A 23,953-nucleotide genomic window follows, 5' to 3' on the forward strand; every position below is an offset into this window, starting at 1 on the left:
CTAAGCAGATGGCATATGCTAATTCTGGACAGATGTGGCTTAATGAGAAACACTGGTCTATTAAAACTGCATTACTGTGTTGGATAGCATACAGAAGCCTTGAGTTGGAGGAACGCATTCTTATATGAAAGTTGCATCTCAGTGACATGATGAAAGAGATCCCTGCTTCATATGAATGGCGGCATGTTCTGTGCATAGACTCTGCTGTCCAGAGTCTTAGGGGGACTATTAAAGAGTGAAATAGAAAGGAAGTCTTCAAAATCAGAGTTGCTAATATATCACAAGGCCATTGCTGTTGTGTAAAAATCAGCTCAGCAAGTTATTTAGTCGAGTCAGACTATTGCCTTTCTGTGTACAGCAATAAGCTCTCACATGACCAGTGTTGCCACCAGTGGAAGTGATCAATTTTCAGCCTTTATGCTATCATCAAGGGGAAGTATAGAAACTGCCTAATAAAAATGCTTAACTTTCTTTTATGGTATTTCAGTGCTTTTGGGGCAAGGTTTTCCCCTTATGAGATGTTTCAGAAGACCACGCTGAGCAAAATAGGTACCATCTTTCTCTCAGGTGTAGTGGCACCAGAAGATATTCTCCAGTTTGAAGTAATGCCCTTTCTGGCTTTGGCTCTGCTTGTGAAGTTAGGAGCTCTGACTAATTTTTCAAAAATGACTTTGATGTCCCACTAAGAAGCCTCCAAGAGACTTCCACAGAGCAGCTTTTAAAGTTTGTTAGGCTGGGTCTTCATCAGGATCTATCCTTGGTGGAGGCCGCTGTAGTAGTGGTGCAGTCAAATCAGTTCATTGTTTGAATTGCTCAATACCCACTAGCTGTGTCAGGGGAAGCATGTTCCTTTAGTGGCAAATGGTAGGGAAGAGAGGATGAAGAATGTTTGAAGCTTGCAGTTGTTTGTACAAGGGACTTTTTGCCCAGCAGATGTCAAGGCTGGTTGGGTACTGTGTTGACTGGAGCAGACCAAATGCTCTGACTTACACTGTGCCCAAGAGGTCGTGTTGAGGGAGTCAATCCAGATGTGTAAATGTGACTGCGCTCCTGAGGTGTAGTAATTGTGTTCCAGCGTTCCCTGAGACAAAGACATAGATGTGGGACATATTGCTTTAATGTAGTTCTCGGAGCCCTTACTCTCAGCTTAAGTATGTAGTCCTGAAGGAGGTGAGAAGTGTAAAGTTATTGGTGTTTCCTCCTCCTTCTTGTTCTTTCAGATAAGCCAGGTCAAAAAAGGCATTAGAAGTGATATACAAAGGTCTTTGTAAGTCAAGTCAAAGTCATAACTTCTCAGTGTTTAGCATTACGTTAGAAAGGTGGGTTGAGTTGAGATGAAGTTTGACTGGACTTAATGATAGGGGCTTTTCAAAAAGTGGTACTAAGAAAACAAACTTTACAAAAACAAACAAACAAAAAAGGAAACACCCCAAACCAACACCTGCCCTCCAAAAGAAAAAAAAAAAAAAAAGCAACAACAACCAACCATGACTGACTTATAACCAAATGGTTTTCACAAGACAGCACATACTAAATGTGTAGATTCTATTGCAGGAGCTTTCTGTAGTTCATATTCTTCATCTAATTTCAATTTCATTTATATTTTTTCAAAATCAAACCCAAGTGTGTTGTTCACTAAAGTCAATTAGCAGTCATGGGGTTTTTTGTTTTTTGTTTTGTTTTGTTTTTTTGCTGAAACACAAATGCATTTTCTGTGAGTCATTAATAAAATCAGCACCAATGGTGATTGCTACAGAAAGCAACTGAAAGGACAAGCAAACGGTTGAATGGTTTTCAGTTTAGCATGTTCAGTTTGGTGTATTACTGAGCAAAACTCCTCATCAGCTCTTGTTGGTTTGGCTTGAGGAAGCTTTGTGCTGGCTGTTTCCCACTTTAGCCTTTTTGCTGAAATGCCCCTAAACAAAAATAAGTCCTGTCCTCATCTGTTGATGGGACGACTCAAATTAACACATGGTTTTTGACTAACCTGAAAGAACTTGCCAGGTGCTAGAGGTTTTCTATTTGCATCTGGCTTCACAAATTTAAGTTTAGGGTTTTAGGTTTAAAAAAAAATTCTTGGAAGTCGTTGATGACATCTTTACATAAATTTAAATATAGAGTGCTCTATTGCCAAAAATACGATCCTGCCCTTTTTAAAGTTGCTTTTTTTTTTTTTTTAATAACCTTAATAACCTCTTCCCCCCCACCCCTCCTAGGGGAGTAGAAATTTTGTATTTGATGTTATTTTCTTCTCCTTTTGCCCCTTGTCTTTTAACATCCTAAGTTCTAGATTCAGATTTCCAATACTAATTGCAATGTAAAAGAAAAAAGGTTGTGCATGCAGTAACAGAAGGGACAGCGTTCTGAAGAACATCTGCTGAAAGTACTGAGTTCTGTATATAAAAATCCCTGGACTGTTTTATTTCTCAGACAAGTTAGTATGATTTCATTGAACTGTGCCTCATTCTAAATCACCTCGCAGTGTGTTTTCTCATATAGAAAAGAAAATGGCCATGTAGGCGCCGCGCTTCTCTCACAGTACTGCTTTTTGCGCCTTCTCTCCTGTTTGGATGTGAAGTTTTTCTTGGTATTGAGACTAAACTTGTGTGTTCTTTTAGAGGTCTTATTATCAGTCATTGACCAATTATCCGGCACATAGTACTTGTGGATGTGTCATTTTGCTACTGCAAAATTCAACATGTTCTTCTACGAAAACCTGAATGCCAGTTTGTACAATGTTAGTTAAAATGAAGCGGGAGTACTTTTTAAGCTAAAAAGTAGGTAAATAGGTTACAAATTGAGCGCTCATTAAGCGATTGGACTGTTTTCTTTCCTGAGTGGTCTGTGGAACGCTGGATTTAATAACAAAGTTGTAATGATCCTTTTTTTTTTTTTTTTTTTGCAGCTAAAGAATTAGAAAGTTCTTGTTTTAGCCTCACTGACTTTTCTGAGTGTGCAATCCCTATTCAATTTCCAATCTTATTAAACTGACCTCAAAAATAAACACACATTTGGAAATGCCTGCAGTTCCAGTAGTATCTCCAGTGTAAAATCTCCGTGCATGCTCACGTATACATGCGTGCCTAAACCTTTTTGCTCTCAATACCTTGATGCTCATTGTCGCAGAGCTTCTTTGGTTCTAGGATCACCGAAATTGTGCCAGTGTTGTTGTTGCTCAAATACCAGTGAATTTTTGAAATTTTACTTAACTCTCGCTTGTTTCAACTTTGACAATCTTGAAATCAGAATACTTGCTCTAGTTTTGTTAGCTCTCACTGTATCGGTTTAACTGTAGCATTTAGTTTCAGGGCCTAAGAGACAGAATTCTAGTTTTGGTGGTTACTCAGTCTGCTGAAACAGAAAACAGAGAAGTAAATAATGTTTTATTAATTTTTTTTTTTGTAATCTTAGCACTTCAAGAGAAATGTTTTTAATTGTTTAGGGCAACAGTCCGGATCATCATGTGAATAATAATGGCAAGGTTTGAAAAACTTGTGTGTGTTGGAAGGTTTGTTGCCAAGTGTGATTGCTCACTTTCCTTTCCACATTGGTGATTTAAAAGTAACAATTGGAGAGTAGTAGTGAAGCAAGAGATGGGCAGAAGGAAGCTGTGTTCAGTGTCTCATTGATCTGGAAGCTTAGACGTGAGCTGATGAGTATTCACTGGAGAAGACGGTTTTCTTTTATGTTGGTGTATTGATGGAATATTTTGTTATCTGAGAGCATACATGACTTCAGTTTAATGAAAAAGTTGGGTTGATTTTTTGATAATCTGAGAAAGTTGAGAGACAAGACACAGCAGACAGAAATGTTTGAATAATTACATATTAGCACCAGTACTCAATGAAGTGATTCTATTACTTCATGTACAATTTAAAATGGTATTACTTTTCTCCAGTTCTTGCAACAGCAAGCTTTTCTCTGTGCTTTGAAAAATGCCATAATTTTGCAGCGAGTAGTTATTTTGTGACACCTGGTTTATTGCGTGTCGTTGGTGTGGTACAATACCTATTTCAAGGTGTTCTATCCTTCCTCGACCAAACAGTTTTTAGGGAACTGTCATTCCTGAAGAGCAAGGTGATTCATTTAAAATTAATAAATAAAATCGGGACTTGCAGACAGCGTGACACTTAACTTGTGTTTTGTCTTAATTAATGTGGGACTTGGGACCAACTTGGATATTGCATATACAACCAGATTAAAGCTTCTTGAATGAAACTGCTGACAAGGCGATGGTCTGGAGGTTGCTGAAATTTTCACTAGGAGCTGGTCTGCTGGACTGTTTAACTATCTTCTGATTTTAGTTTGCTCTGTTTTAGTTGCTGTGTTTCACTAATTGTTGCCTGCCTACATCTTACACTTTGCAGTTTCAGAATGGCAAGTGAACTCTGCTAGGTAACAAGCAGTGTCTGTATCATTGCGTGCTAATACCCCATCTAAAATTTGTTCCTATTTACTTGTTCCCTTGACATAAGCTGTTCTGCTTTGAGGGGTTCCTTTCAGACAGTTTGTAGATGTTATCTATCTGCGAGATACGTGCACAGGAAGGATAGCAATGTCTTGGGGCACAAAAACCCAGGATCATGATAGTACTTGTGTAGTTTGTTGGGTTTTTTTTAAACAACAGCAACAAACAGTTCAGAAATTAAGCATCTTTCTTTTGCCAATATGTTTTTAAAAATGTGTATCCAGGATGTAAAGAAAAGCTAATCCCAGAAGTCAGACTACAAATGCCTATACAAAAGCCCTTGGGTATCATTGTGAATACCTGCCCCCATGCAATCTTTTATAGTTGCTGTATTTCAGGTATACCATTAGGACAAATGATATTTGATTCTATTACTGTTTAAGCAGTGAGAACCAGAACTTGATGGTAGGGTAGGATCCTCAGGAGTTACCAAGTCTCGTCCAACTGTTTGGGTCAAAGTCAGAGTGCTTTTTTTTCTTCCCCTTTGGTGAGAGTTGGGTTAAGTAACTGTACAGTACTTCTGAAATGCCACCTCTATTTCTGAATTGAGTGTGTGATCATTTGCTCGCAGAGAGGAGTCCAGCACCACAGCCTTCCAAAAACCACCATATATGTGACGTACGTTGGTCGAAATACCAAATTCTGGTAACTTTAAACATCTCCTCTTTGAGAAGTTATGTTATTCAGGCCTGCTGGCTGATGCTGAACATCTGTGAGCACAGTAATGAAAGGCGTGCCGGCGCTACTTCACTGGAAGAGGTTCTGAAGACCTCCAAGAAGAGGCTCTGGATGAGCCATTCAGTACCATATGTGGTCTGTCATAGGCTAGTTTCATGCCTGCTTGTGGTAGTGGGAACTAGCCAGCCATGACAAAAAGAAAAAAGAAAAAGAACATTGTGGCTCTTCAACTTGTGCTGCTACTACTTCTGCTTTTAAAGTGAACATGATCTGAAAGCCCCTCTGCACTCAATGTGTGAAGAGTGCTCAGCATGTGCCATAGCTTCTGAATCAGCTTGTGCTGTAGGAGCAAACCTGTACCAGAGGTGTGTGATGTGTGCCAGTGTTAACCTATCTTCTACCTTTAGTTTTCCTCCTGTTTTTTTTTCCTCTTGGTGTTGCAGTGTTAATGGCATACAGAGGTGTGGTGGAAAGAGCAACATGTAAACTTACTTTCAGGTCACAGGCCCTGATTTACTGCAATGACTCACTTGAAGTCATACTAGTGTCCGAGATGAGCCTCTCAGAAGTATCGTACAAGATGGTTGTCCTAATTACCTGTCAAAATATAATGATCAGCCTTGGCTTAGCAGCCTGGCTGTTGATGGATGTATTACTACTGCTACTACATGTTTCTACGTGACTGTGTCTATGCAAGCTGTTGTGCATTGCCTCATGGCCGTGAAGCCATCCTGGTGTCCCACAGGAGGCAAGTAGGCATCCCTTATCCTGATGTAGAGCAGTACAAACTGTCACTTGTTGATGCAGGCCCCTTTGGCAGTGAGCTGCTTTGGCTTGTGAATTGCCTTCTTTCCCAATCTCTCTCCCCTCAGCTGCCTTCTGCCATGCAGCTATCCCACAAAGTGCCACATACTGCCACTGTCTTGGCATTGTCATTATGGTTCCTTCTTCCTCATCTGGCACTGCCACATCTCTGTGCTCAGCACCTGTCTGCAAATCCTTCTCGGCTCTGGCTATCTTTCCCAAACCAGAAACCCTAGACAGAAATGGCTGCACTCTGGTTTGTGGCATGCACCTGGTGAGCAGTGAGGGCAAGGACATCTGGTAAAGCATGGAAAGGGCAGGGCAGCTCTCCAAACTTTGTGGCTGTTAAGCTCGTTGAAGAAGTTCTGATACTTGAGAAAATATCTGGTGCTTTATGGAAGTGATGGTGAAGAGGTGGAGGTGAGGGATCACCACATCATCTCAGACATAGTGGTGGAGTTCATGCATCTTGTACAGGATTAGCACAATGATGTGTCATGGTGCCAGAGGTCATGGCCACTTACAAAAGTGATTATTCTTTTATGTGAGATGGCAGGAGAAGCTTTTACGGAGGAGGATTTGGAGTCAGCTGGGTAAAGGTGGCATTGGAGAAGATGCTGCCTTAAGTAGCCATCCCAGTTGAGCAATGAGCATTTCACACGCTGCACCCCCATGTAGGAAATGAAGTGCCTGATAGATGTGTGTTATGTTCTACCTTGTTGGCAAATGTTACTAGAAGGATCTCTTGTAAATAAATATTTGATTTTTTTTTCCTGTGTGTTAATGATTGAGTGTGCAAGGTTATTAAAGGGTTTTGCACTGTTACAGAAGGATAAACGAAGGTGCATTTTCTGGTGCACTCTTTGTTGTGAGTCCTTGTCTTCACAAGTACATCTGAACAATTCTCACAACTCTACTTATCTCGGATACTGAAAGACATATAGTGAATAAGCTGCAACCTGTGTTCTTGGAAGTTTTGAAAGCATATCTAGCTGACTTCTTAAATGGAAGTGTTCTTTTTCTTAACGGTCATAGGGGCAAAATGAGCTTTGAAAATAGAATGAGTTAAAATGAACGTTGACAATGCAAAGCAGTAGCATATGATTATAGTATTGTTTTAAGTATACCCAGTGACACTTACAATGCATCAGAAATGCTTACCTAACTTCCCTAATTGTAACTTACTAAGATAGCTGACTAGGAAAGAGAGGCTGACTTTGTGGAAGAAAAGTATAGATTTTATGAGCATCCTTCTTGATGTTTCCGAAATAGTAAAAATAAATAAAAATGCCCCACAGACATTTTCTTCTCCAAAATGCATTACATTTTGCTTGGTTTACCAGGTAGGAAAAGAAAAACGATTGTGTGGAATGAAAAGCAATTGCCTATCAGAATTTTAGATGGTAGGCTTTGTTCAGAGAAAGGGAAGGGTGGCCACTTAGTTTTACTAGAAACGTATGAAAAATGACGTTTTTGGAGAAAGTAAAGTTTATGCCTTTTTGGTAAAAATACTTCTATTTGAAAAATCTTGTAACCAGAGCTTGGAATAAGCCTGGCTAAGTTATGTGCTGGTGTCTGGGCAACAAGGCAGATGTGAAAACAGTTTTAAAACCTGGATGCACAGAGATGGTCTCTGCTTGTCTAAACAACGATATACCTTCTTCGAAAGTCAGCAAGGCTGCACCAGTCTACATCATGTCTTAAGCAGTGGTAAATGAGTGTATTTAACTTGGATGTTTTCATCTCATTTCTTTTTGCTTCTTTACACAGGGAGTGAAGTACCTCTGCATTCCTGCTGCTGACTCACCCTCACAGAACTTGTAAGTTTTCTTTAAAAATAAAACACAAAACCCCAGAAGTCCTTCAGTGCTGTGCTGCCTGCTTTACGATGATCTAAAAGATCTATTTCTGACCTCTTGCAAATGTTACAGTAATGTGTTTTTAAACTGCTAAGAAAATACAATAATGTTTTCTTGCAGCCACTTTGGTTCTGACCCTGCTTTTTTGTGTAAGGGTTTATAGGAGGGTCAGTATATAAATAAGTATGTAAACAGTCTTTACTCATTTTTTACTGTTTCTCAGTGAGTCTCTTTCTTATATATTCCCAGTTTATTCCAGCCACTGTTTTTGTAAACCTTTTTTGCTTGTCTCTTCTTTTTTACTAAAGCAGTATCTCTAGCCGTTGAAGAAAGGGAAGCTATTTGAAAGAGCTAGGAAATGTGGTGCTTCAGGGGTTAAATTAAATTCCTCACAGTGTGCCTTGGAGATGAAGTTTCAATGTGCAAACTGCTTCTGCAGCTATGTGCTCTGGATCACTTGCACCTACCTCTGAAGGCCCCACTGCTCTTATTAGTAGGCTGGCATGGCAGGGAATTTGTCTGTCCTGGAGTGATTCTTGCCTCGGCGATGTGTGTACTGAAACTATAGTGTGCCAGCCTCAGTTTTTCTTAACCACTGCTCACATTCATGCAATGCTGATTAAATTGACCTTGGTTTTAATGTTTTGAACCATTGAACTGAAGGTGCATTGATTCCAAAGAGAAATAAAAACAAATTTTCTAAGAGAACTTGGACGGCAACCAACTCTTTCCTCTAGAACTCAGTGTTTATGTTGGGGAGAGATGAGGGGGGTTTCAGCCACATCCTGCCAGAAAGTTTGGTAGAGAAATAAGTACTTGAAAGAGGCCTGGTACATACGGAAGGAAACGCAGCACTGCTTTTCTCTCACATCACAGCAATATTCTGGCTGATGCTTTCGGTGAATATTTTTAGAGTGTATATTTCTCGTACCCTAGAAAGATTCCAGTTTGACACTTGGTATCTGTTGGTTTGCCTTCTCATTCTGATGTGTTTCTGTTGAAATCTTAAATAAATAAAATCCCTGTTGCAGAACCCTAATTTTCAGCACCGGTCTGTAAAGAGAAGACACATAGTTAAGTGCCTTTGTCAAGCACAACCAGCCACATCTGTGGCCTTGATACTTTAACATAAGTTTTAAAATCCAGTCCTTTTGTATAGGAGAAAAAATGAGATAGAAAAACGTTCACATATATCACATTGTTTGTTGGTATTCTGAGACCTGTCGCATTTCTGAAAATATTTTCCAGCTCTGTTTCATTTGTAGAGATCAGGATCATTTCAGGAATGGCAGTAAAGGGGACAGCGTTTCTGATGATGTTAATCATTGTCCTCCTTAGTCCTTCCTTCACTGCTGAGTATCAAGGAGTTAGATTGAAAAACTACCCCCAGCACTTCAACTGTCTGGCATGCTACCAGAGCTATTAAAGCTTCAGTAGAAAGATACAATATTTGCATGAGTATTGTTTCTGTTACGCTGAAGGCGTCTGCAATTCTTGCTTTGGTATCAGGTGGTTGCAAGCAAACGTCATTACTTCTAATACTGAGACATTTTATCACTTAAAATAAAACTTGATGAGTAACTGATTTTTCTTTTTTCGCTTTATAGAGTGCAGAAATTGAAGTAAAGTCAAATCATGATGCCCACAAGCAGTATTTTTGCTTACTGTGCACAGAGAGTCCTCTGAGAGCAAGAGGAAATTGTTTCTCTTCAGGCTTAGAGGCTATGACAGTGTTAGCTAAGAGTGAGTAGCTGCACTACGTGCACCCTCTGTTCAGGGAATGCAAGCGAGGAACAGGAAGGGCTCTGAAAAGACACTGTGGAGGTCTCAGACAAAAAATGAAGCACCATTTTGTGTTGCAGGTGCTTGTGTTTTCTTGGCAATCTGAGTAGTACAACTGACTGGATGTGTGCTTCTGTCTAACCTTTCTGGCCAAATGACAGGTCTGTTAGAAGTTTCTGAAACTTGGTTGCTATTTTCCAGTTGCTGGCAGATGGAAAGTGTCCAACTGAAGGCCCTTACTCATTGAATTTTGGATCCGTGAGCTCTTAATTCATTTCAGCTGAGTTTTTTGTGAGGGGAACTTTGGTTTCTTGTGTGCGTAATGCACATTTACTTGTAGTAAGCTTGTTTAGTAGATATCTTCCTTAGAGGGATGAATTGCCAGTGAAATACAACAGGGATTCCCCTGTTAATGTGCTAATGCTCACCAAAGCAGCTCAAAATATTGTCTCTGCTCCTGTGTTCTTCCCCTACCTAGTATAGGAATGAAGCAGTTGCTTTTGAGATCTGAGGTGCTTCCTCAGAGTTAAATGCATGCTTTCCTGGACAATGAGTATTTTGTCTTGGGCCACTGACTTCCTCAGAAATGCCATGTCCTACAGAACCTGTTACTAAAAAGGCGTTCTATAGAAATCTAATCTGTTTCTGAGCTGTTCTAGCCAATTGTCTTATGCTATGTGTTTCTAAGGAGCTAACATCCAACTGTCAGGCCATTAATGGTGACGATACAGAAGGCTGTTAAGAAAACAAATTTAGGTGGATCTTTGCATTTAGGTTGCCAAAGGAAAGAAACATGAAGATACTTCTTTCTGTCCGTTTTTGCATGCATTCGTTTTCATCTTTATAGTTATTTGCAGAAGGCTGACTACCAATTGTGATACTTAGAGCTGGTATCGTAAACTCAGCCCTCTGGCAAGTTTTGGATTATCTGGTTAGCCAGTGCATAAGCTTAGACAACTTTCACATCCTGTTGGTAGGGGCAGTGTGCTAGTTCTTCTCCCTGTGGTGTTTGTCACCCTGAAGATGATGCAGTTCAGTACCCAGGTTTAAGCTTGGAGATGTAAGAGTCAAGATATAACTTAATGAATTGTCTTGAAGAGTGCTTATTCTAACAAACAGGTTAACATTCAAGGCATGTATCAAGTGCTTCCCTGTTACAGATGATAATCAGTGATTTTGCAATTGATGTAAGATTTGCCATTCTTCTGTCTGTGGCACTTTCAGGACAACTAATTTGTCCCTTATCTTGTTTTCTGTATTAAAAAAAAAAAGTTTGTCATAACTTCGGTATCAAACAGTGTTTACTGGAGCCAGCAAAGACCATGCACTTCTGGAAAAGTACATTTTTCCTTTTCTGTGACTCCAGATGAGGAGGGATTGTGATTCTACAGAGCAGCCCTGGCTCTAAGCTTGTTTATTTCTCTTCTCATTTTCATGAATGCTTGTAGACAGTTAACAGTGAATCAGCAGACTGAGTGTCAGCAATAAGGAAGGACAAATAAAACTGAGTGCATGGAGCTCACTGCTAGCTATATTTAGTACCTTATAAAGATGCTGTGCTCATTTGCAGATACTTTTCAAACCAAAGCATTGAAGTGTTTAACCAAAATTTGTGCTTAGACCATTGAAGTGAATTCACTGATGCTTGGAGCTTCTCTGTCGGCCCTGCTCTCTAAAGAAGAGGGAAGATGGCTCTGTGAGGTAGGGATGTTCTCAGTCTAGCCCTAACCAAGTTTCATCTGACCAAAACGACTTACTCTTGGACAAGCATTCCTTCATTGTATAGCAGCAGTGCCTCTTGCACACACAGTGCAAAGTCTCATTTGTCCTTTTGAGTTGCCTATGTGAAGCTGCCTATGCTCCACAGGCAGGCCTGAATGTCATGTGTGTGTTGCAACTCAGACAGTGAAAATGTCTCGGAGCAGCAGCCTGAGCATAGAAATGCATTCACTAGGCTTCCTCTCTCTTCCTCATTCATCTTGCATTATGATAAATAAAAATCCTGAGTTTACATGCTGCCCTAAAACTTGAGGCTACATCATGCCTTCAAGGTTTTAAGTCACTCGGGTTTCTTCTGGCAGTTTTCCACAGTGTATCCAGTGAAACAAGAATTGCCTTGAAGAAGGAGTCATGGGCTTTATGATTCCTCTTTTTGGACATGTCAGTTTAGACTTTACCGCCTCTGTAATTTCCACAGGTATTCGTGCAGTACTGTTGTCCTCCTCCAGCTCTTAATGTTTGTAATATCAGCAGCTGCTCTGTTGGGCAGGAAGGGAAGTTTCCTCTTATGTGGGCATTCCTGATTTTTGTGTGGCTGCTGGTGCAGGGTTGAGGTTTTTCTACTCACCCTTGTGGTATAATATGTACTTAAGAGTGGGGAAACGTCTTAAATACAGGCTGTTGTTTCATGGGTGTTAAGTACGGCGTGCTTTTCAGGTTCGTCTTTGCCAGTCAGCCTGCTATTGAGTACCTCTTAAGAAGCAGTCTCCTCTGTGCTGCACACATTACTGCTGCTTGCAAGCCTAAAGTGCAGGAGCGCTCAAAGGTTACAGAAAACTCCAGCTGAGTTGATCCAAGAGGTGCTGTTGGCTTCTGTGGTAGGTGGTAGGCAGCCCCAAGAGCTTTGCAGCGTGAAAGGCAGAGGCAGGGTGAGCACTCTGGGACTGAGATGCAAAGAGGTGAGGTTGCAGGCTTGCTGTGAGATGCCTGCACTCAGCTACTTAGCTGTTGGAAGCTGTCAGTTCCTTTCCTCCAGGCTTAAGATGAGGGGGCATGAAGAGTAGTGTGCATACAAACCCCGGTGTCTGTAAGCTGAATTTCTTTTCTACATTTTCTTTGACAGCGCTTAACAAAATGTAGTCTATAAGTGGGCATTGACTGCTATACTAAATAACAAGGAGGCCTCGAGATCTGAGGAGAGGAGAGTGGAAGGGCTGAGGTAGCCAAGACCTGAGCAGAGAATTTTTTCTTACCAAGTGCAAAAGGGAAAGATTTTATGTTGCAAAGACTTACAGTGTTTATGTGTGTACTCGTGAATGGTTTGAAGGATGATGTAAAGTCAAAGTTAAGTTGCAGTTTGGGTAGCAGGATGCTGCTTGGTGAGAGGCAGTGTCCTCTGAGTATTGCTCACATAGCTGCAGTCCGTTTCACCTAATGTCTAATTATGCTCACGGAGATGTGAGGTCAGCTTACCAGAGGAATAAAACACAAACTGAAACATAAACTTGCTATTCATCAGAATGAAGTGTTGGCCAAAATTTATCACACTGTAGTACGTTAGATACCAGTTCCTCCTTCAGATAGCACAGTGAATAACTATGCCAAGTGAATTTTGGGTTTCATTGGTGAATGCTAAGTTTTAGATTGCAAGTCCTGTGTTCACTTCGAAATTCTAGAAACAGGATTAAGTGAGCTTTCAGATGCATTTCTTTCTAAGTAGTGATTTTACTAAATACAGCACTTTCTTTACTCTCTGCTTCTGTTTTCAGGGCCAGGCATTTCAGAGAGAGCATCAAATTTATTCATGAGTGCCGGCTTGCAGGTGAAGGCTGCCTAGTTCATTGGTATGTATAACACTGGCTAAAGAAACTTCTTAAGGGTTTCTATGCCTTTATGTTCGTCTTCACTCAAGATGGGCAGTACAGGGTTCTCCCTTAGAAAAGAAAACCTCATTGCTTTATTAAAACGGCGTTTCTATCTGTTACGCTGACAGCACGCTGCTGGCTTTTTCTGATCTGTATGGCCAGAAAAACAGTATTTTGGGCTAAGTGGGAGTCGTCTTCCCTGGAGATGTTCAAGACTCCCATGGAGGCTTTCCTGCTCTGTGAGGAATCTGCTTTAGCAAGGCGTTGGACTCAGTGATCTCCAGAGGTCCATTCCAGCCCCTACAATTCTGTGATTCTGCAGTTTAATGATAAGTTAGCGTTCATCTCATTTCATAGCAAAATCTACCTGAACTGAAGTGCTCTCATTATTTGTAGAGCCTCAGAAGACACACAAATGCTACTAAAGCCTTATGCAGCTAAGGCTTTTGAGCTGCTAGGCTGGGCAGCTGCCTGGAGGAGGAGTGAGCTCCTCAAGGAGCCTGAGAAATTCTTGACCCTCTCTCCAAATCAAGCCTTTCTGTAGGTCTTTCCTAACAAAGTAATAATAAAATCTTTGACTAGAGATTTTATTTATTGTTGTTGTCAATCACTGTTTTTCTAAAGAGTTCCATAATCCTAATAATCTAATCAATTTCTATAACAGCTATTTTGGTGACTTAAAAAAATTAAAAAGCCCTCTGGAAATAAATTGATATGTTTTTAATTTTAACTGCTGAAGTGTTCAAAAGTTGCACTTCTTAATAGTGAGTCTCTCATTGGAGAGATGCTCCTAGGACTATACAGAGTAAAAAAGGAAATCCCACCCTGGGTTTTTTCTTGCTCCCTGCTATTGGTTATAGTCTGTGCTGCATGTCCAAGGGGCATACCTGAGTCTGTATCTGGAATCAGTCATCTCATGATCTGAGCACCAAACCTATATAGGGGCTTTGAGCATAAATCCTCAGTTTGCTACTGACTCATGGCAGGGTGTGGAAGAGTCATTCAGTCCGTCTCTGTGTATGTAAAATGGATAATTTGTCTGAATTCTGATGGTGATAAAAATGTGTATTTAGATTTGTGGCATGCTTCAAGAGCATGAGATGGTTTGGAAATGCCAGGTGAAAGAATCTGATACATAATGAGCTTGGGCTGCATTTATATACTTGTGATAGTAAGAGTTAGGAGTTCTTCCAGAGCAGTGAAACCAGTACTAGGGAATGATTCTGACTTTATCCCAGTGTTTCATGAAACTGGAGTCCTGAGAACCTAAGTTACACATTGCATGGAGAGCAGAAAGAGGAAAAGAGCTCAAGCACTCAGACCTGTGCATTTTAACAATTCAGTTAATTGCAGAACCCATAAAATGGAACTTTTATTCATGATGGGGGGGGGGGAACAGTCTTACTTTAGTGCTTTCATCTCTATAGGCAAAGACTGGGTGACATATTTAGCTCATTCAAAATCAAATCTAACTTAGAAATGTATGCTCTCCTCCCCTTTTGTGAACACTGAATGTTTATTCCTTCCTTTCTAATCTCATATTAGAATTATCACTCAGAACCCACTTTTTCAATCTTGTTATAGATTTGTTCTGATTCATTTGAAAAAGCAGTACTAAAACCCCCTTAACTCCAATACAGTAGTATTTATGGTGGCAATTAACACAGCAAACCTGCTGTAGTGTTGGTTGGGAAGTGGTGCTTTTAACTGTGATTGAAGTAGAGCTGTACGTCATCTATTTATTGCACCTCCTTTTTCATGCAGCCTTGCAGGTGTCTCTAGGAGTGTAACGCTGGTGGTTGCGTACATCATGACCATCACAGACTTTGGCTGGGAAGATGCACTGTCTGTTGTCCGAGCAGCGAGATCCTGTGCCAATCCTAACATGGGCTTCCAGAGACAGCTACAGGACTTTGAAAAGCACGATGTTGATCAGGTATAACCTACAAACAAATGAAATGAGAAACAGAACTCCGAGTTGGTTGATGGGGCTACTTCTCACTGTTCTGAGGCCTGCCTGCTCCTTGGGCTTGCTTTGTGGAAGTGACTTCTTTGGTAAGCCTGCTACACTGGGGAGGTGCAGGTAGAACTAAAAGTATCAAGGAATATATGGGATGGGAGTAAAGATGAAGCATAACATCCACATACACCTGCCCAGCTGTGCTCTCAATCTGGTGATCCTCGTTGTACTGAAGGCATAACACAACATTTAAACCCTTAGAGAAGATATAAAGATAAGGGGCTCAGAGTGCAGCAGCAAGACCAACTTTTAAGTCGCATGAAAATATTTTTTCCCCCACATTCATTTGAATTAGTAATCAGGGGAGAAATCATAATCAGAAATCTGCTACCCATAAATTAATTTGGGTTATCATTATGATCTATGTCCTCTGCCAGCAATGCCTTCTGTAACAGACTTAATAAGCATTTAAATGTGGAGAACAGTCTCAAAAGTTTTTCTTATTTCCTAGCCTTTTAAGGCTTCGTAGGCTGGGATAATTAAGGAAACAATAGGACTGCAAAGTGATTGTCATAAAATGAGTTTCTTACACCTAAAAACAACCATTCTATGCAAAAGACCTGCTCCCCGTGGGTGATCAGTGGCTTCCACTTATGTTAACTTCCTACTGTGACTGCCCCCTCTGCTTTCCATTGTTCTCTGGGCTTTCCTGGATTGTACTTCTTAAAAAAATCAACAGCAGAGGCCAACCAAAATACATGAGATTAAAAAAAACCCCAACAATTTATTATTATATACCCATCATTCTGCTGCAGAAGGTTCAGAGTTCAGAAATTACCATTTGTTTTGCATAATACAAATGCTTGCAACTGTAAATATTTTGAGTTTTTTTTAATATTTAACTGAATGTTTCCTGGATCGTTTGGAACTGGTGTAAATGATAGAGTTAACTGATTTTTTAAGAGGCAAAAGTCAGAGGGGGACTTTCCAGACTTGTCTCCTTCCTCCCTTACAGTCATTTCTGCTCTGGGCAAATTGGTCTGGGCAAACAGCAATGACAATTAAGGCTATATGCAAATAGCCTGATAAAGACAGTAACGTCTTTTTTTTCATCCATGATGGACAGGACATTCAGCCTATTTCGCTGAGGGGGAGGCAGTAGGTTGCAAAAAGAAATATCCACCTGTAGTCACTGGCTGGGCTGTAGTTTCTTACTGTCTCTTAATAACAACCACATCCTTAGCAGGTGTCTGTTTACACACCTGATTTCAGTGGAATATTGCCATCTGCAAAGGGTGTGAACCCTTTTTTTTTCTGATTTCAGCACCATTCGTGTTTTGCTAAGTCTATTCAGAGTGATATCCTGTGGGGTTTCTGGGATGGAGTCCCTTAGATCTTGGTCTTACGTGAGGGGTTTGGTCGCTAAGGTAATCGTGTAGTTTGCAGTAATTCCAGATTTCCAGATGGAGGCCTGAGGCATCAGATTTTCCTTAGTGTTGTTATGATCTTTTAGGAATAGGAGGCAATAACTATGTGTAAGTCTTGTCTCCCAGTGTTTAAGTAGATGGATAATACTCACAGGAGTATTATCTCCACTGGAACGGAGCAACAGTGGTCTGTGTCTTTTTGCTGCTTGTATGGAAAAGAGCAACAAAATTGTTATGAATGACTTGAATAGATTCAAACCTTCAACTGGCAAAGAAATGACAGAGAAGAATCTGACAAAGATCTATGAAACTGAGTGGAATAGAGGAGGTAAACAGATGTGATTTCCCTTCTTCCTTGCAGTGTGAGGTGGAGGTATCAACTGGCCGGTCCCAGTCAGATAAAATCACACAACAGATACTTGTGGATATGTTGGCAAAAATATATGGATTCAAAAATTTGAGGCAGAAGAAAAAGTGCATTTTTTTTTTATATCAAGCATAAAGATATTGCCTCAGTGTCTAAAAGTATCTGAGATGAAAATTGCAGGAACTGAAGAAATCACAGGGAAGATGTCCCAGCATCATTGCCCTTCCCCTACATTGTTCCCTCGTCTTCAAATGACTCTGGTCCTTTGGTCATATACCACAGTCGGTCTTTCATGTCAGTAACACAGAGGATCCTATACTATAGCTGTTAGATCTCCTGGTCTTTTTCTTCTTACTAGTTACCTTTTCTACTATCTACAGTGCAATTTCTACTACAGGTGTTGGTTAGATTAGGATGAAGAAGGCATATTAGTGTTTCACTTTCTGGTCTTTTAACCTTTTGAAGTCCTGTAAGATTGTTGTGACTTGGGCTGATCATGCTAGCGTCCACACTTACTTACCTCATGGCTGTATGTGCTTGTACAAGTCCAGGATGTCGTTGCCCAGTGGACGTTCCTTATTCAGGATTACTCCAGTCAGCCAAGCTGTTAAGCAAGTATGTCATTTCAGAGAATGTAAGGGATCTCACTGATTTCACATGTGTTCCTCTGTCTATGCATTCTGTCCTCATTTTGTAGGATATGCAGTATTAACATGTTTTTTTAGATTGCTTGTGTTCTTAAAGGCTCTTGAAAATCTGTAGGGACAGAGGAAATATTACTTGTGCATAAGTCTCCTGATATTGGTTCATCATGTTGTATCTGTCTGCTTAATCTCCACAGTTCAGGCAGTGGCTGAAAGAAGAATATGGGGAAAACTCTTTCCAGGATCTGCAAGAAGCCAAAAATCTTCTGAGCAAGTACAAGGAGCAGGCAGAATTGCAGCAGAGTACTGGGGGAAGACAGTGGAATAACAACTTCTCATCTGTGCCATCTCTCTCGTACAACAACTACACGACAGAGACCTAGTCATAGAAGGCTGAATTTTTCTCTCTACCTTTGAAGAATATTTTGCCATAATTTCTATCCCATCTTCAAGACTCGACAGTAATCATGCAAACAATTGATTTGTAGAAAGCTTCTTGATGAAAACTGTACATTATGTGTGTGTGGATGAATGTGTTTAACACAATTTTATAATTCAGGCAGGATCTAGCTCTCTGTATGCTCAGAGATGAGATCCAACTACTGTGGCTGAGCCAGTCTGTCAGCCACAGCTGTTATCCCTACATAGCCTGGCATTTGCTGTGAGGTTAGCTCAACTTCTTTTGTTGTAGGCTAGCAAAGGGCTCTGAGAGATGAACTCTAGTGATTCAAGCTTTGGCACTTTGACATCTCTGCACTTTTAATGTGGCAAATATATTATTGCACCTGAAGAAGGGAACTCAAGTAAGTCTACTGTTCATAGTCCATTGGCAAGTAATACCCTGGAGATGGACTTGTGCTTGAATTCTAGGCTGTAAACTGGGGCAGGTTAGATATGTACATGCACCTTTCTACCAACAGTAACAGCTAGGGGAGAAGTGGGGCAGACAGCTCTGAGTAATAACATCTTCAACTGCCACAGTTGTACTTGCTTCAGTGCACGTGAGACAGAGCTGTCGGCAGAACTCCCGCAGACCGAGAACACAAACTGCCACCACAGTTCAGCTGATATGCAGTGATTTAAGCCATGGTCCTTGCTTGTGCTTAGGATCTTCCAACATAAACTTCTCTGGAGTGTAGTTAGTCAGGTCTCCTATGCCACTGATCTTCATTCCCTGTGGAACACATGCCTCTTCAACACATGCCCCTGCGCACGTGATAACGTGTCTCCAAAGAGTGGGCTTGGTGTGAGTGCAAGCACCTGTTTCTTTCCTTGTGCTGTGGTTTGCTCTTTGACTTCAGCTACCTCAAAAATGCTGTACTTGTCATTGTGGTTGTAAATGCAGCCTTGAAAATGGCCTTGTGTAATCTTAATCTGGCACTGAGTAATGTGTGTGAGTGTGTGAGGGTGCGCGTGTGTCACAAATGTCTGTATCTGAGAAGTTTGTTTTCTTTTAAAATTGCCCGTGTTTCACACTAGAGTTGTTTGAATTTGACCTTCTGCCATTTAAAAACCGCCCTGTATTTTGCTGTGATCAGATCAGTAGGAATGCATTTGTAAATTGTTTTCAGGTAGGTTAAAACAAGAGGCCATGCACTGCCCGCGGGAACACGGTGTGTTTCTGGAGTGGAGTCATCGCCTGACTCAGGTGCGTTCTAACAGTGTAACTTCAAATATGTCACCACAGGTGCTGGGTGATGTATTGGGTTATGATGGTGTAATGGGGAGGGCCACTGATGCTAACAGCTTCTTGTCTTTGGCTCAAGGGATGAAAGGCTTATTTTTCTTGAAGATTGCAAAAAACAAACAAACAACTGAATAGTCAGGGTATCGAAAAACAAAAACAGAACTCATTTGTTTCAACTTGTGATGTATATCATGTTAAAAGCTGAGCACTGAGTGAGAGGCAGTCAGCATGCTAAATACAGTTGTCCTCTCTTTCAGTTGCTTTTGGTACTCTGACCCTCCCATCCTTTCACAAAATTCCTCTTCATGTGATTTCCTGCTTGCTTTGGGTGGCAGTGAATTGTTTGGATGGGAGCAATGCTTTTGGGGTCAAGTGAACTCTGGCCTTGTTAAATATCTTCATAACACGTGTGTTACATTTTCTGAAATACAGATCTTGTGTATCAATAATAGTTGAAAAGAGAAAGAAGGAGTGGGGTGGGACTGGCCTGACCATTCCATCCAAATCCAAGCCTAAATCAGAGCTCTCACTGCACAAGTGCTTTAAGTGTACTGAACACAGCAGGAGCAGGGAGATCATACTGATGTTAACAGTAAGCTGTTGGGCTTGCGAAAGGTGCTGGAATTTTTGTTTTCAAGCTTGTAGCTGAATGAACCACTACCTGTTTGGGATATCCAGCAACCCATGGTCTGTGTTGGCATGGTAACAGAAGTATTTGGCGTTTCTCACAGACCTTGATCTGCAGGTAAGTAGCTTTTCATGAATTCCAGCACAGCAGCGCCCGGGTTGGCAGTACCCCCTGTGCTCTGAGAGTGAACATGTTAATTGGAAAAGGCTTTCTGTGATAACAAGGTCTGATTTACTTTCAGGATGGTGCTCCGTTTGTTCAGCCCTCTCACTATAAGTTCGTAGCGTAATATCTGCTTGTCCCTGGAGGGTAGCTGCCAGAAGTATTCTGCTTATGCTCTTGCAGGTATCCAGTCAATCCATCCTGTAGGGGACTACTGACAGTATGCACTCTGTAACAGTTTTGACGCTTGTCCTTGCAGTAGTAATGGTGTGAGTGTTGATAAGTTGGCAGGTTTTCTGTTCTGGCAAATACGAGGCAGAATGGGAGATGTGATACTGTCTATATGTCCGAGGTTATTCCGTATTGGTTTTTTAAAGTAGTTTGATTATCTCCAAAGAGTCAGTCCCAGAAACAGGACTTTTTTAAGAAACTGAATTTGTATTTAGGGCCATATAGCCATATCAGTGTGCGTTATGCTGCAACTGGAAAGTAGATACAGGGTAAAGCAGGAAGACAGAGGAAATGCCATATTGTTATTAAGCAGACGTGCTTCTCTCTTTTTAAAAGACAGGAGGTATTTTCTGTAGGCTCTTGCTCCTACATCTTCAGTGGACTCTTTGTTGTGCGTACCTCATTTCAGGGTGACAAAAGAGGAACGGTGGTCTGAGCGAACTTGAATCTGTTTCCTCCGTGTAGGGAGCAGAGGGGTACTTTACTCTTTTGTTTCCATGAAGTGCAGAAGAGAGAGTAGCTGCAATTCCCACCTCTGGCTTTCTAGAAAGGGAAAGGAGCAAACACTGAATACTTGACAGGATTTGTCTTCCAACCAGCCTTTCAGTGGCAGTTTGCAGGACTATCCAGCTATCTGGAATGTGACTAGACCCCGGTCCACATCTTAATAGTTGGCCTTTAATAGTGGTGTAGATGATGCATTCAGTTATTTTGTTTCTGTACTTCAAAACATTCTTCTCATTGTGAGGTTCACTGGAAAATGTATAAAGTTTATAACACTTTATTGGATATCCAGATTTGAAATGTATAATCTTTTTTTTTTTTTTTTTGTAAACTTGATATCCGTGTGTGATTATAAGCAAATGCTTACTGCTATACAATGTAGGTAATGGGTAAATGCATTAATATTTATTACCCTGATTTTTAACCTGGAAAGAGTTGCTTCCTTACATCTTCTGGTCGATTGGGAAGATATGGCAAATCATATCTGGTTTTGTTTTTTTTTTTTAAAGGACAGTAATAACATTGGTTGCTATAATGTCCACCTTCTATAAGGAAGTCAGTGAAAAATTATAGTAATTCAGCTACTTGGAAAGCTCTAAACCTGGTAAGCTTCTTGATTCCGTCTTCCTGTTCCTGGGCATCTTAGCAAAGCCTTGATTGCGTTTTCCAAATGTTTGTATTTAATACGTTCTACGATTTTTTTACAAATAAAAGTGAATGTTAACACCTGATCTGCTTGTGTATTTCTTGAAATGAGTAGCAGTCTCTGACAGGCTTCTAGTCACCGTTTGTATCCCTGCAGGGTACGGTAAGCGTAGCACTGACTGACTGGGGAATTTAGATGACTTGCACCGCACGCAGACTGACTGAGACTTCTCATCTCCTCACCAGGTTCATGCAGGTGAGTTCAAGAATCTGCACAACAATCATCTCTTTGATACCAGTCCCAAAAGACTTGCTTGTTGCTATCTTGTTGCTGGCCCATCATCACAACAGAACATGTAGGAAATGTATTTATTTGTTTGTTCTTCTTCTGAAGTTCTTTGTTCTGTACAAGACACTGGTTTGGGGCTTCGTTAGCTGCAAAACGTGGCTTACATGCAGCCAAGGCTCGAGGCTGTCTGAGGAAGATGATATAAGCAGTAGAAGAAGATGCCAGAGCAAAAATAAAATGAACTAGTGTAAGTGGGGAAAAGCCCCATTTAAATTCCCACAAATAACACTGCATTTCTGGTTTGCCAGAATTACCCTCTTAGCAGAGGTAGTGTCATTCAAACCAGCAAAAAAAAACCCCAAGCCCCAACATGAAAATGGAGTCAGCTATGCCTAAGTAGCCAAATCTGATGGCTGCTTTACTCATTGCTGAAGGCTGAGCTGTGATTGTGCAGTGGGATGCCCTCATCACGAAGGCACTGTGCTCAAGCACAGCGGGGTTTGGGGCTCTTCTTCCTGCCCTCTCTTCCCCTTGCCAGCTCTCGCTTGCTTCTGGGCTGCTGGGTATGTGTGGATGTTTCCTCTGGGATTTCTGAGACCCAATTAATAATGTTATCAGCTGAAGCTCTAATACCTCCATAGGTAGTTTTGAATGTGTTAGGTGCACCTTTTTCAAGATGTTTCGTTTCAGCTTCTTCAGTGTAAGTTGTATGGCTCTCACATTCATCCTCCTCCTCTTTAGTTTCTCTGTAAGACTTCAAATGCAGTGCAGCCTGCTATGGAAGGCTTGCATTAATAACCACCTCATTTCTCCAGCGCTGTGTCAGAAATACGTACTCTAGCAGTGGTGAGCCAGAGAATGTCTTTAAAATGTAATTCCTGTCAATTACAAAACTCTTCTAAGTTTGAGGGGAGGCTTCCTTCCATCCCCAAGGAAAAGCTATTTCCAAGTGAAAAATGCACTGTCGCTCTGGCTTCTTTCTGACCCCTCAGCACCTCTCTGTGGCAGTTTGTATCCAAATCAAACGTAAAAATGAATTATGCTGCGACCCCGGTGCCGTACTATTGATCCCAAGTGCACATTTTGTCGTCTTCAGTGTTATATATAACCGTTGTGAGTTCTGATTTGATTCACGTAAAATTGCCCCTCCACACACTGAGCTGAGGGAACCAGAGGGCAAAGCCACGTGTCCTTAGATGTGCTCGTAACCTGATGAAGAGCTTGGACTTCATCAGCAAGTCAGAAAGAGTCCTTACACCATCTCAAGAGGATTGTACTAGAGGAGGGAAAATGGTGATTGTCTCTGGAAAATGTTAGACAGCATGAGAAAGGTGATCTTGCACCTTAGAGTGTTTCTGTAGAAACCCCTGGAGACATTATATGCGACAGAAACAGCTTTTTTCACACTTCGTTCTCAGTAGAACTTTAAATACACCTCTAATTTGCCGTGTGACCCAACTCCTGTACGTTTAACCATTTCACTGCTACGTTTAGCAGTGTTGTTCTGTCCTCACCCAGGGAACAGATTTCAGTTTGTCTATGTTTAATGTATGAGGGCTGCTTCAAATGCAGTGCCTCCTGTTTTATGATGTTGGCCCGTGACGTCAGAGGCAGATGGTGGTGATATGGCAGTAGAGGTTGAACCTTCCTGCCAATATTCCGCTACATTTTGGTGCTGTGGGACAGATGGCAGAAGAGGGACAGTCTGACAACATGGCATCTGACGTGGAAGTGCGTATGAAGCAAAGGTGTGTCATTGAATCCCTCAATGTGGAAAAAATGGCACCCTCTGACATTCATCAGTGCCTGACAGACGTTTCTGGAGACCAACCAGTGGATGTGAGCACAGTGAGGCGGTGGATGGTGCCTTTCAGCAATGGTGACAGTGATGTGAAAGACAAGCCATGTTTCAGGTGGCATGTACCCAGGTGTCAAACCACAAAATGAAGAGCATCTCCATCGGCTCATCCATGCAAATCAGCACGAACCAGGGAACCATGTGTGGAACTGAATGTTAGCTTCAATGCATTGGAAACAACGGTGGCAATGTTGGAATATTGCAAAGTTTGTGCCAGGCGTGTCCCACAGGTGCTCTCATAGGAGCAAAAGAACACAGTACGCATGCTTGTCAGGACCTACTGAACCACTGGGAGGCTGAAGGTGACAAATTCCTGGGTCACCATTACCAGTGAAGAGATGTGTTGTCATCACAAGAGCCAGAGACATTCTGCTCA

The 23,953-nt window shown here is 41.2% G+C and overlaps 1 protein-coding gene across 1 annotated transcript in view; it reads left to right on the forward strand.

Moving 5' to 3' along the window:
- Nucleotides 1–21,516, forward strand: part of DUSP22 (dual specificity phosphatase 22) — a 39,895-nt gene extending 18,379 nt beyond the window's left edge. Inside the window, exons 4-7 of the mRNA XM_025147676.3 lie at nucleotides 7,721–7,770; nucleotides 13,080–13,154; nucleotides 14,940–15,111; nucleotides 17,771–21,516. Of these exons, the coding sequence (XP_025003444.1) occupies nucleotides 7,721–7,770; nucleotides 13,080–13,154; nucleotides 14,940–15,111; nucleotides 17,771–17,956 (483 nt within the window). The 3' untranslated portion in view covers nucleotides 17,957–21,516. The remainder of the gene's footprint in view (nucleotides 1–7,720; nucleotides 7,771–13,079; nucleotides 13,155–14,939; nucleotides 15,112–17,770) is intronic.
- The last annotated feature ends 2,437 nt before the right edge of the window (nucleotides 21,517–23,953 follow it).

The sequence above is a fragment of the Gallus gallus genome, chromosome 2 (genome assembly GCF_016699485.2).
Source record: "Gallus gallus isolate bGalGal1 chromosome 2, bGalGal1.mat.broiler.GRCg7b, whole genome shotgun sequence".
NCBI lineage: Eukaryota > Metazoa > Chordata > Aves > Galliformes > Phasianidae > Gallus > Gallus gallus.